Raw genomic sequence first — 14,835 nt, forward strand, 5'->3', positions numbered from 1 at the left:
AACGTTGCTAGGCAACCAAATTTCAAAATCATACAAAATAATATTATTCATACCAATTAAGTAAAATATTATAAAAAATAAACAAACATTTCCAGAAAAAAAACTATATTTAAATGAACTAATTATATTTTGTTAGTACAATCATATGAAACTAACAACTATAAATTAAATAATATGGTACAATGTTTAAATGATCTTATACATAAGTGTTGGCGATTTTAAGTTTTTATTTAATAAAAATAAAACGTCATTTGATTCAATAAAAAAAAAACATATTTGTCAAGAATAGGTTATCAAGAATCACATCACAACAATAAAATATCATTTAAATATGTTGCATAAATTATGTGAAGAGATCATAAAATACGCAAATAACATTTACGTACAACAAATTATAAATTGGATCCGACAATAAAATAATATACCGACAAGTTAATCAGACCTTCATAATTTGTTATTTTTATAAATATTTGTCCGCAAAAATAAAAGAAATTAACAAAATTTTTAAACTTTTAAAGTATACAATATTTAAAAAATAATACAATTAAATAACAAGAAAAAAGTAATGAGTGAAAATAACTTTCAGATAAGTTTGAAATTTAATCTGTTAAATTTAATGCTAATTTACATTGTGTTAACGGTAAATATTTTAAAATTCTATCGGAAAAAAATACTACTTACACGCTTATACAGAAAAATGTAATTGTCAATTTTATGTTTTTTTTTTTTGTACAAAATATTTTTGTGGGTGATGTGGCCGCTTAAAGTACTTTTGCCATTGTTACTGTGTTCAAATTTGGCGGCCAACCGTTTTGAACTCTGTAAAGTATAAATTATAACTTCATGAACAATGTTACACAATTTATTTGTTGCTAAGTATTGCAGTTATATTATTTGCCTGCAGAATGGTGGCAGTGAGACGCGCACATTGCACGAAGGTCATTTGAGCAGTTCGTCAATATTGGTGAAAGCACACGCTCCCATACTAGATGCTGCCATCAGCTTGACTAGTTCATAGGCATGACCAACAGTCATTTCCAGGGGTGGGCGACGTGGTAAATTACTCGATTCTAAAGTTATAATTTAAATACAAGAAAAAAATTAAATAATAGTTATTAAAAATATTAAATTAATGATATTTTACTATACGATATTATCAGTAGATATCAACTATAACATATCAGTAGTAACGACTTGAGGTCAAACGTCCTGACAAATCAACTTATATTAAAATGCTTATTTAAATATTTATGATGATACAACACACTGTAATGACAATCAAATTAACAAAAAAATGTGTACAAATTCCAGTGTACTTCTTTTTTACAAGATCCCTGTGTTTTTTTTTTTTTTTGACATATATTGAAGCATTATAAAAATTATCGTTAAGTCAGAATTTGGCAATCAGATTTACTTGTTAAGTTTAGCGATTTGACTAGTTCAGTTATTTGAAATCTGAGATCCAACCAAGTTGGTTTAATACAATAAGTCGAGGGATTTTTTGATTTTTATTATCTCAGAGAGCGATTACGTCTGGTGTATATGACAATACTTTAAATTTCGATTAGCTACAATTTTAAAATTAAGTCCAGCCACCAAAATTCTGACAACCATTGTTTTCAAAAAAAAGGACATCTTGCACAACAGAAAAGTTTATAATTCCAATATAAAATTGGTAATAGGTAAATCAGAACATATGACTTTTTTCTGAATTTTTTTTGTATCTTTTAGGGGCCTGCAAGTATCTTTATTAAGAGGCAATAATTTGGAAGTCACTAGTTATGATTAGTGTGTGTGTGTGTGATTGTATACAGATACCAGTCTCGGTGTTTAGAAATATAATTTTTTTAATGTAGTCCAATGTGCCTTGTAAGAAGTGCTTCTCTTCTCTTCACAATAAAAAAAAATATATATATACATATATATATATAATTCAGATCACTCTACAAAGAGTAAGTTTTTCCCGTAAAACATGTTTTTGAGAAAAAAACAGATCAAGCAGTCTCTTGAAAATATGCATCTACAAGCAAATATATATATATATCTTTTTTAATTTTTATTAGAAAATATAAACAATCTATACACAAAGGCATAATAAGAATGTGCTACAATATAATTTAGAAAAACATGAATTGGGTGAGGGAAAAATCCATCCAGTGATTGAATTTCCTTTTGCTTAAATATAATTTGATATTTTTTTTTCTCGTTAATTGTTAAGAAGATCTCACAAATAAATATATAATTTAGAAAATATTTTATGTAATTTTTTTTTTACTTTTTATTACTTTTAATTTATAATAAATAATGATTTATAACTATCAGCTATAATGATTTATTACAAACAGTCCCTTGATAGTCGTTATAAGTGATATCTATTACTATTATTATATAACTCTTTATCAAAAAATGTTCAACAACAGTATTAATGAACACAATTATAATTACCTAAAATAGCAGAATTTAGTGCTGCACATACACTATCTCTTTGGGAAGCTTCCAGTTGCCAACCAACAGGACTATCCCAAGGATTAGAATACGCTAATAAACTAAATGCATCCTAATTAAACATAACATATATTATATTAATCATACAACATAGTACTACAATAATTATTACAATATTTAATACATACTTGTAACATTTTTTTATTCGTTTCATTTCTTCCTAATTCTTGTCGTAATTGCAAACTAAGTAAGAATAATTCTCGACCAAATTCTAACATTTTTTCAACACCAGGCTTGCTGCCACCACAAACTTTCTTGGTAGTTTGGTGATATTCTGGTTGATCAATATCTGTATTTTAATAAAACTATAAGTTAATACATTAATCTTTTTATAAAAGAAAAATTGTTAAATATACCCATTGATTCTTCATTTCCATTGTTATTGACTCTAGATGTTCCATTACTAAGTTCATCACAATTATGTCCATTGTGATAACCATTTGAATTATAATCTCCATCTAAAAGATGATTTTGATGATGTCCATTTACACTATCAGTTGACATAATATTATATTCAGTCATTTGGTTGTCTTCATTGCAATCCATTTTTTCTATTTGGTAGTCATTAATTTTTGGTGTACCATTTTTAATTGTTTTAATTGTAGTTGCATCTGAAGAACCATTTAATATCAAATTCACTGAATTTATTTCAGTCACTTCAGTAGTATTTGATAGTTTTTGACATTTGACATTTCTGAAAATAAATAAACAATATAAATCTTTATTATAAAATTATTTTCAATTTATTTGTACCCATTGGTTTGTATAGATGTTGGACTTCTATTTGACTGCAATGTACGCTTTGGTGAAGGACGAGTTGTTGTGAGAATTTCAATATTATCATGTGAGCGGGATGTTACCTCTGAATCTGTACCATTGACCATTTCAACAAACTGACGACATTTGAGCTTAAACAGAAGGTTACGATTCGATTCAAGTAACCCAGGATAAAGCTTGTTGGTCATTTCAATAGCTTCACCCATTCGACCAGTTGATACTAGTTTTAATATTTCTAAATAAATTGTTAGCACATTAGTTAATAGTTTTCATTTTTATTTTTAAGAAGTTAAAAATTACTTTGGCGATTTTTTATGGAAGCGATCTCTTCTTCAAATGATTGATCAGTTTGAGAAATAAATGCTTCTGCTGTTGCACAGAAACCTTGGTGAACTAAATAAGTAGAAACCATTCTAAAACAAAAATTATTATTGTTACTAACTAGTTATTAAATTATAACTATTTTATTTTACTTATGAAAATTTGTCTGGCACTGTGAATATGGATAAGAAAATGGATAATTTTGAATAGTCATTTGTGTTTGGCTTCTGAGCTCTTTCATCATTTCCTCGATTTTGAACACAAATGGCAACTGCCCAAAATTAGCATCAACCACCTCACCAGGTGTTTGTAATCCTACCGTTGGAAATAAATTAGGCTGGAAAACAAATGAAAACATTAACAATACAACTTAAGAGGATATCAGAAATAATTTATTTTTAACTCTCTGAAAGAATGTAAATTTTGATGAAATATTTAAAAAAAAACAAAGTACAAAACTACAAACACCAATAATGTTGTTAACTTAAGTTTGATAAAAGGTCAATTCATTTTCATGTTAAAACCAACAAGACAACATAAGTTTTGCAGAACAAAAATATGCTATGTAGCACATATGTCAGAGAAAATAACAAATGGTACATTGATTTCTACGTAAATCACTATGTTTTGATTTTAGATTCTGAGCGAAGCAAGGAATGTATTGATTTAACAATAATGTCAAAAATGTATTTATTTTTTTTTGTGTTTGTCATCTTGTTTTCGAGCAGTAAAAGTGCTTTGATTTTTGACTTCAGTACCTTGTTTGATCAGAAAGTGAATCTAGTTGGTACTTTTTGGGGTCAAATATCAAAAATTCCTAATATTTTTCTTAATAATTGGGATAAACAATCGACAACTTAAGGAAAAAAATGGGAATTTTTACGTACAATTAATTTTTGACCAAAATCGATTTCGGTTTTTGATGTAACTTTAAAACAATTGATACATGATATTTTCACTGAATGTTTATATAGGCATTTTCTATATTTGATAAGATTTTCAAAATATTTTGATTAGTTTTGAGCTGTTTACTGACATTTTAATTTTTCAACTTTTTTAGTTTTTTTTTCTTTTAATGTCAATAAAATTGTATTGGTTGGGCCAAAAAGTTTTAAAATTTAATATAAGGCTTCCAAAATATTGTTTCAATAGCAGTTGAAAAATATTAAAAATACATGGTTACAATTTTTTTTTATAAGCATAGTTCAAATTTTGACTAAAAACGTAAAAATTACGGCAATGTTCAAATTATCTTAGATAGAAATTCATAAAAATGTTTCTTTTTAAATCTAAGATTAAAAAATGTAATTAAAGATTCATTATAAGTTATAAGTTTGTCTACATTTATCAAAAAATAAAAAATAGTTAAAAGTGATTACTTACAGGAAGGTCAGTAAATGCTGTTCCTAAATGGGTTCCATTTTTAGTATAAAAACAATGGTTGTGCACAAGATCTACTCCACAACCGATAATATCGCCAGTGGTAAATGTAGGTCCATATGGTTGACCTGTGCCACTTGAGCAAAATGAATGACCATCATCACCATGATAACCATAAGAATGTTTATCCCAGCCTGAAAATACATTTATAATTAGTATGGATATATTGTACATTTTATGAATAAATCAATTTTAATATTTTATTTTGTAATTTTACCAGGTAAGCGATTCATATTGACTCCTTGGGCTGAAAGTCCAACACCCATGTAACCATCACGTCCCTTTGAAACTATTTTTACTTCAAAATAATATAAACCACAAGAAGCAGGAATAGGGTGTGTGGCTCTAACACTGGCTGCATCTTTATGTGTTTTACCGTGACCTAAAAATTAATGGAAATATGATTATTTATATATGAGAAGTAAATTTGTTTTAGGTACTTAGTATTTAGGTATAATGTTTACTGGGATTAGTTTGATACAAACGCTGATTTATTTATAATCAATTTTTTTTTTTTTATAGAGTATTTATTAGTAGTAATCCAAAGTTCATAAAAGTAGTATAAGTACTATGAACAAGATTTGATTAAAATGTTGCCAATACAATAAACATGTTTATGTAATATATATTACATGTCAAATGAATATATTTACTTATTGTAAAAATATTTTGAGTTATTTTGGAGCACAAAATTTAATTTAAATATAAAAGATAGACCTTGGATAAATGCCAATAATTTAAACATACATAATAAAGATTATTAATTATTGAGCAATTTGAAAAATACGCAACATCAAAATAAATGGTAGGTATTAGAATGTAAATTAATATACATAAACTAAAAGTAAAAGTATCATTATAAAATATTATATTATTTATAAATTGAGTATGTATTAACTATTGTTTATTGTAAACATGAATTGTACACAAGAGCATTTATCAGTTCAATTTTTAGTTCTTATTTTAATTTAATATTTAAAGAAAAAAGTAGGAATCTTCCAAATGGTATTGAATTAATATATCATATTTTTAATAGCAAATTTTATCTATTTATAGTTTGGTTTAAATTTGTATGGTATCTATAATTTATGTCATAAAAGGTGGAAATTGAAATGGTTTACCTATTATTTTTACTATTTGCTTTTTATACCTAAGCAAACTGCAATAAGCCAATTGATCACAGACATAATAAACCATGCATTGAATTAAATTGTTGTGACGGTCTGCGGGCCAGATAAAATTTGTATGTGGACTGCCATTTGATGACCCCTGGTCTATACTCTATTCGTGTTAAGAAGAAATCTTGGTGGCAACAATTTTTTGTAGGAAGGTGGTCAGACGATAACATTACACTCATCTATCCCCCAATAAAGTTAACCATCTGTAAGCTTGTAATCTAGTAAATTCCTATAACATAAGTCAAATGCCAAGATTTGTCTTTAAAGTGAATCAAGTAAGACAGACAACATTCCTATGTCTTATATATTATATTTATTATACCATTAAAAAATAATAAATAATCAGACCAAAAAGGTAACATATTTAAGATTCAAAACAAAGTAACAAATGCATTTGCTATTTTTGATTACTTTGATTTCTTGGAAAAAAACACTCCTATTAGGGACTTTTTTATTTCCTTTTAAGCATTCGATTCAGACAGCATATTAGCACAGATTATATAATTTTATATAATCTGTGATATTAGTATATAATGCCACTCCTAAATATTTTATCATATTTGATAGAACACTGATACAAACGTGGATCTAAGGGTTGATGCCCCCCCTCCCATAGACTTGTGAATTCTAAAATGTCTGTTTTTGGGGGGCTCAGAACAAGAAATGCTATCATATAAAACTTGCTGATTCAATTTGGGAAGTGCTTTCACTATAATTCTTAAGACACTCGGGCCAAATACACAGGTAGGTTACAATAAATAAACAATCCATGAAGACATTCCAAAAAAAAATATATTTAATCAAGGAAGCCTGTTTGCCTCATAGCTAAGGAATTAAAAAGAAACCAGTAGATACATAATGGTAGGTTCAAACCGATACAACATGATTACGCCCTGATCCTTTTTTACCTGTTAAAATCATAACACCATTACGCACCAAATGATATGTGTACATATTAAATAATATAGTACCATATATACTATATACCATAGTATATGCTATGTATAATAATTTATATACAACATAAAATAATTAATCAATTAAATTAAAAATAAATAATTTAGTAATAATAAATAAATAAATAACATTTTAAAAATAACATTTGGTGACTAGCACAAAAACATGGCCACATTGATTGAAAATAGTCATTCATTGATATTTTGTTGTATTTAAATTTTTCCCAAATATCCATTATAAATTTAATATTGTTTTCTTGCTCTTTTCGTAATTAATTTTTTCAATTACATTTAATACTATTTATTTTTAAATAGGTTTCAGTTTGAATACCAAATAATATATTTATTACTTATATAGTATATAATATGGTACTATATTATTTAATATATACACATATCATTTAGTGCGCAATGGTGTTGTGAATTTAACAGGTAAAAAAGGATCGGGGCGCAATCGTGGTATAATTAGTTGGGTCAAAAAAAGAAAAATTGCGCATTCGTGTTGTAGCCGGTTCAAACATGGATTTCAAACTCAGTTGCTCTAAAACACAATAATCAAATTTCGTTAGCTTCACATGAACCAAAACAATGAGAATGGGTCACATTAAGCAGAACTTAAATTGTTAATTTAAGATGTGGAGGAAAGCTATTAAAATGAGATGTAATTGATTCATGGATTGTGGCCATTGCTAGTAAGTTTACCACTTATGGGCTTGGACTGTGAAATACAACTAGTCTAATGCATACAATAAACTAATAAAACCTCACAAATTTTTTAATGCAGCAATAATTTTAAGTCCATCTTTAGGCAGAGAAGCTACTCAGTCATAAGCTGTTAGACAATATTTTATGTTTGTTTTTATCACCTAATTTTTTATCTGATTGAATTGTATTGTAATATAATATTAACTATTAACTAATTATATTGTATTAATTACTCGAACTACCAAGTTATAATAATAATTAAAGGGGAAGTTTCTACCAAAAGAAAACATTTTTGTTATTTAGTTAAATAACATTAAAATATATGAACCTTAAAGGTTAAATTAAAAAAAAACAATTTAGAAGTAAAACATATTTCAATAATATTATGTTTAGTCAAACAACCTTAAAGTAGGTAGTTTAAGCCTTTAAGGAAGTTGACACAGTGTACAACCATTGTTGTTTTTTGTGTAGGTGATAGTTGTATGTAACAACTTTAAATAAACATGTATTAAGGCCAACATTCATAATATTTTTTCAGCTAATACAGCTAATTCTGTTATTTATCATACCTACCTACAGTAAAAAAAATTGCTACATTCTTGTAAAATTTGCTATATACAACAAATGTCTGTATAACGTTTTCTGAATAAAAAGTAATATAAAGTTACAAACAATTAATACAAATCATGTAATTGCAAAAATATCTCACTTATTAGTTATTACTAACATAGCCTTAAAAGAGCAAAGTGATCAGATTATTTGTTTAAATTACATGTTGAGGTACTCTTAACTGTATATCAATAATTAATACATAAATAACTTTTAATAAATTAATATAGGTACCTAGATAGGCTTTAATATTTTTAAATGTCATTTAATACGAGACATACCATATTTTATTTAATAAGTACCGACTTTAAGAAGATGTCAGCGTACTATTTGTTTTCTCTCTCTGGCCCACGCTTAACATAGACAAAATGCATTTACACAGAATCATTTTTTCTATGTTTTTAAGTATTTTTAGAGTAAAATCACCCATTACAAAAAAAAAATAGAGAATAACATTTTTGAGGGAATGACATTTATATTTTATTGTTATTTGACTTTAGAATAAACAAAAAAATGTTTTAAATTTAAATTATGTTTAAAATGTTTTGAGACAATATTTAGACGAATCAACATATCATTCCCTCAAAATGTTGTTCTCTATTTTTTTTTGTAATGTGTGAATTTACTCTAAGATTACTTAAAAACATAGTTCTGCGTAAATGTGTTTTATCTAAGTTAAGCGTGGACCAGAGAGAGAAAACAAATAGTGTGATGACATTTTCTTAAGACATTTAGACAATGCCTCTGTATTAAAAAAAAAAAATATAAATATATATAATATTCTATAATATGAAAATTTAAAAGTATAATTAGACACCTATTTAATTAATAAGAACTATTGTAAATTGGTTGTTATGTGGGCTGTCTTATGTTTTTATACATGTTGTATACAATTTTATGTACCTACCTACCTACCTACATATAAATAATTTAAGAACATTAATAATTTATTCATAACCATATAACAGGTCCTAACATGAACTAAAATTATAACAAAATCAATGGTTTAATTTATTGTATCTAACATTTTATTTTATCAGTCATCATAGGTTAGGTTAGGGAAGGTTATTAAATATTTTAGTATAATTACCTAATTTGCTTTAGGTAAATATATGATGGGAAATAGAAAATATATAGATAATTAACTAAATCAATAACCATCACTCGGATTGGTTGATTGTACTATGTACTACAGCCAAAGTAGGTACTAATAGGAGCACCAATTGTCTTTTTATACTTATTGCATTTAGGTTTTAGAAAGTATTGATCATTTAAAAATACATATTTTAATAAGAAAGAGATCTAATAAAGTACAAATAATTATACAAGTGCATGGACATTTAGGAATCTTTCAAAGATATTATGATTACAACTACCTATCCATCTAAAAGTTGTAGTCTCGCAATATTTATTTCGATATAAAAATGGGTAGGTAGTACAATATAATTATTAATATGCGCGAGATTCAAACGCTTCGTTTTCATCTTATTATTATTTGCGCAACAGCCGCGATATTGCGAAACGGCCGTGTGCAAGCGCTGCCGGGAGGGGGAGGAGGCATCCTATTCGGTGTCGAGGGAAGTTGGCACAGGAAAACCCGTAAGTACGTTATAAACCACAACTGGCCAGCTGCACGGATGGACGATGGTAAACCTTAAATGCCTATTATAATAACGAATAGTAGAAACACACGTTGTCATGATCGACAGTTGGTGGAGGGGGTTGGGTTGCGGGCGAATTGTACAAGATCAAGAGCCTCCGAGTGACCTTGGCACGGTAAAACTCTGATGATGCGAATAAAAAAAAAAAAAAAAAAAAAAAATGCGAAAGGCCGAAGAAACACGTTGTCGTCCGAATTGAACTGACTCTCTCCGGACGCGGAAATCGAGGAACAAGTAACGAGCACCACACTCGCTGCTATTTCAGTGTTTTTAGCCATTTAAAGTGCGATTGCTTGTCAATAGAGACCAGACCCTTCGTCTTACCAAACGGCGGGTAGTGGCCAGTGCGTACACACACGCGCACCACATACCATCCCGTACCGTTCAGCCTACCCCTCTCCCGTCACACTACCACCGCCAGGGCAACAGTGGGCCAGTGCGCGCAAAACAAAACAATGAACAGCTGATTCTTTGTTACCCACATATATAGTAATAATAATAGTAATAATATACGACGTCGTCTACGAGTGGTAAATGGGAATATCGTTATTATAATATTGGGAAACCGTTTCGCCTAAAGGCACGCTGGAGACAAATAAACGACATTTGAAAATATCAAAATGGTCAGACCATCGCAACACGGACGTTATATTATACCTTTGTAGTGAACGCGTATGTTGTTTTGCGACAGCCCGAGATTGGTGAACTTGTCTTTGGAGTTCCAGCTCCGTGGCAACGGCGTGTCGTCCTCGTCCACCATCGGGTAGAGGCTCTTCAGCCGGTCCTCGCCTTGTTGGCCGAACGGGCTGGCCGCGCTGCCGTTGGCAGCCGCAGAACCACTACCGACGGCCGCGCCGCCGCCGCAGTCCGAGTTCACCACGGTCGTGTTGTTGCTGCTGTTGTTCGGGCTGGCCGCCATTTGTAGCGCAGATGCAGCTCCCGCTGCGTAGTGTGGTTTTGATCCGAACACGGCACGGACGGGTGCCGAGGATGAGACGAAAAAAACGATAAATGGCTGGCAGGGTGAAGGGAGATGTGGGGGGGAAGGGTGAGTGCAGCCGAGTTGAGCAAAAAAAAAAAAAACGATTAAAACCAAGTCAAAAAACGCCAAGAGTGAGTCCCCAAACCACCTGACTGGTGTCAATCCGAGAAAACAGCAAATCACGGGACGGCACAGCCGTGAGAATAAATATTATTAATGCGTACGCTATCGCTACTACGACTAAAACTACTGCAACTGCTGCTATTGCCACCAGCGGCACTTATCATCGCGACGGATCGTACACTCACACACGCACACTCAAACGCACACGCACACGCACAGAGAGTAGGCCGTCACGCGCGCACGCACCACTCACACTGCCGACACGCACACAACTATGCTATGATTGCTATGTTATTATTGGTACGGCACTACGACTACAGCCCAAACAACGGTGCAACTACTATATTACAATACGACTGCTGACGATAGCTCGCAGCCGTGAGCCGTCGTCCGTCGTCGTACTACACAATGGGACGGCGGGAGGCGTATGGTGAATGGTTACCGATATTCCCGGTAGATGGCGACACCGCCGACGCACAGCTGATTCCGATCCAGTGATCGGCGCGTGCGCCACGACGCCCGCCCGCCTACGCCGCCGCCCCGTGCCTACCACTCGTTCGACCTACATTTATGGAAGGGCTTCCACCAGATGTACGCGAATACACACGCTTAGTCGCTCGGTTTTTGACCTCAATACAATGGCGACGAGAGTTAACATTTTATTATTATTATTATTGATATTTACTATTCACTGCATATATCATTAACGTCATGTATACGATATATGTATAAATCGACAGACACTGCAGTGGTGTATCTCAATCCCGACCTATCGGGTAACGAAGGAAGGGAATGATTGAGTCTCCCTACAAAATACATTTTTTATTTGCATTTAATGCTAATTTGACTATTTTATATTTTATCATTGTAGATGCGATATATTCCTTGAAATTTAAAGCCCAACTCTCGAGTCACTGGACGGACTACGTATAATAGGAATCGGTTTATATCGTGTTCTATATTATGTACGTTTTAGTTATTGTTTTTTAATTCTATCAAGTGCGGCGGAGAAGGCACTGATAATTGTACAATATTAGAAGATTTTTATCTCGCACAACACTATGATGGACAGTTAATAATAATGCTCCCGGACAATATAATGTAATGAATAATGACACGAGTAGACACGAGATAGTGGAATGCACCTAAACGTCTAAACCTAACGTAGCTATAGCTACAATGCTACATATATGTACTATAAGTTATAATCATGGAAGTAAGCTCTAAATACCATCTTCTACATTTTTCCACATGCTCGGTATCAAAAATGTTGACAACCAATTGTTATTATTTAGTTAAAATATGCAGGTACACGATCACACTGCGTCATTGCAACTGTAACCGGATCACAGTAATTGCCCCTTTCCTGAAACAAGTATGGTCGCGATTCGGCCAAGTATACAAATTGTGTTGTTGCCGCTGTCACCAACGGATTGAACAAACACATCTTCTTTCGAAATTATAATATCATTGATTAAAATAGTATGTATTTAATATGCATATAATAATATAAGCCTAAAGCCGCGTCCACACCTGAGGACGCACAGACTGAGCATGTTGCTCATGTTGTGCGTTCTACAAATTTGCATGATTTTGACGCACAGCGAACGCGAGCAGAGTTGGTCCGGTTGGTCGGCTCGGCGTGAGCACACATACTCGGTCTGTGCGTGCTCAAGTGTGGACGCAGCTTAATATCTGGTATATATATATATATATATATTATGTAAGTATATTAAACTTATTGGTTATTAAGTTATTTATACCTGTGATCAAGGGTAGGAGTTCAACTACAATTCTACAGTTTTCGTGTAGCTGCATGGTGCCCGCGAAAGCGCGAAGTATTTTTTGTTGAGAACCATTGAACCTGTCTAATACCGCCCTACCCTTTTGACAGCACTATATGCCACGCGTATTGCTCCTATTATTACCAATTATTACCTATTATAACCTTACCCTTCCACATTTCCAAGACGGAATCTATTATTGAACGTCCAAAACCACCACCCGGAATCGCTTGTTCTACAAAACATTATCCATAAATACGTGAAATAATTATTTACATTGCAATAGCTAGATTTCGACTGTGTATCTAATGGATTCAATATTTTAACTACGGTTTGCAAAAAAATATTTCCAAGCTGCAACCATAACTTATTTTATAGATCATTAAATCATTTGCTAAAACAATTTTATATGATTTTTCACTGAAAAAAAATTTCCAATGAATATGGATGATGAACAGACAAATTATTAAATTTGCGTAAAATTGTAAATTCTATCATTTTTCACCATATCAACCGGTCTGAGGCCTTCAAAGTCCAGGTTGGTATAAGTTTTACAAACTAGCAAACAAGGGTCTCATGTTACATTATATTTATTTTCAATGAAAAAAAAATAGTTTAATCAAATTTCTTTTAACAAAATTACCATAGTCAGTATAAAAATCTTATCAAAAAATACCAATATCTATGAAAAAAATAGATAAAACAGGATAAATGGTTATATGATTTCGGGATTATTATATCCATGGTTCATAGAATTAATAAAGCATAAATGCATAATATATTATCACATTCAATATTTAGTATCTACAAGGTATACGTATTATAACTGTAAAATAATATTTTTGGAAGTAGTGCAATGGACGCTCCCTTCCTTCAAACCGTCCAGCCTAATTAAAATAAATAAATGTCAGCACAATAACTTATTGCATTTTTTGTGTACAGATTGTAATCTTCTTCTACTTAAATAAAATAATAATAATCATAACAATAATAATATTTACTTTTTATCTTTGTCGTCTTATATTATACTTTAGGTATGTATATATTATAAAATGAATATACAATTTTTTTTAAATTTTATGTTGTTTATATTAATTGTTAACTTATAAGGGAAAGCCATAATAGTTAATGAAAAGATTTTGATAAAGGGTACATTTAAATAAAACATTGGACGATTTGTTTCTGGGGTACTTGTTTGTTATCGCCCCGCCAGTACACCGTATAATATTTATCTCCCCGCCATTCTTATTTGTTATCGCCCCACATATAGTTATCGTGTTTAGCTCATGATAGATGATCTATTTTGGGAAATATTTTAGGAAATAACTACACTTTGCGAGACATTTTATATCATGCTAATATAATATCAAATAAATAATAATATTATATTAGTACGTTGCTGGCTTAATAAAATATAATAATAAAAAGATATTTCTGAGTTCTGGCCTCCTTTGTAAATTTATATTATTATTTTTTTAAATTTATAATTGTAATACATTTTTTAATTTTAAATGGCCTCCTTTGTAAATCTATAATAATAATACATGTTTTTATTGTATTATAATATATTTTATTTATGACGGGGCGATAACAAACAAGAGTGGCGGGGAAATAAATTTTATACGTTGTACTGGCGGGGCGATAACAAACAAGTACCGTTTCTGGTTGTTATAATAATAATACGATAATTTTTGAAAATTTGTTAATTTTTTTCTTAAAATTTACAATTTTAGTAAAGTGCTCAATGTTGTACAACAATAATGAAAACACATCCTGTATTATGTGAAAACATAA

At 30.6% G+C, this 14,835-nt stretch overlaps 1 protein-coding gene across 1 annotated transcript; it reads right to left on the bottom strand.

Moving 5' to 3' along the window:
• Window positions 1-88: 88 nt before the first annotated feature.
• RanBPM (Ran-binding protein M) lies at window positions 89-11,606 on the bottom strand. Its single transcript, XM_015513246.2, has 11 exons — window positions 10,810-11,606; window positions 5,261-5,425; window positions 4,987-5,177; window positions 3,756-3,940; window positions 3,583-3,695; window positions 3,259-3,517; window positions 2,862-3,199; window positions 2,634-2,794; window positions 2,446-2,557; window positions 899-1,070; window positions 89-819 (listed from the first exon to the last, which is right to left on the bottom strand). Exons 1-10 carry the CDS (start codon window positions 11,069-11,071, stop codon window positions 940-942), a joined length of 1,917 nt encoding a protein of 638 aa, XP_015368732.1. The 5' UTR covers window positions 11,072-11,606; the 3' UTR covers window positions 89-819; window positions 899-939.
• Window positions 11,607-14,835: the final 3,229 nt, after the last annotated feature.

Source organism: Diuraphis noxia, unplaced genomic scaffold (genome assembly GCF_037042655.1).
Source record: "Diuraphis noxia isolate RWA-SAM2 unplaced genomic scaffold, SU_Dnox_SAM2 contig0002, whole genome shotgun sequence".
NCBI lineage: Eukaryota > Metazoa > Arthropoda > Insecta > Hemiptera > Aphididae > Diuraphis > Diuraphis noxia.

What these genes read in the sequence shown, in the direction of transcription:
- RanBPM (XM_015513246.2), bottom strand. Translation starts at nt 11,071, where the DNA reads ATGGCGGCCAGCCCGAACAACAGCAGCAACAACACGACCGTGGTGAAC. An exon ending in CAATATGAATCGCTTACCTG is followed by an intron (nt 5,178 to 5,260) that starts GTAAAATTACAA and finishes ATGTATTTTCAG; the next exon opens with GCTGGGATAAACATTCTTAT. An exon ending in ACTAAATTCTGCTATTTTAG is followed by an intron (nt 1,071 to 2,445) that starts GTAATTATAATT and finishes TTATAACTTTAG; the next exon opens with AATCGAGTAATTTACCACGT.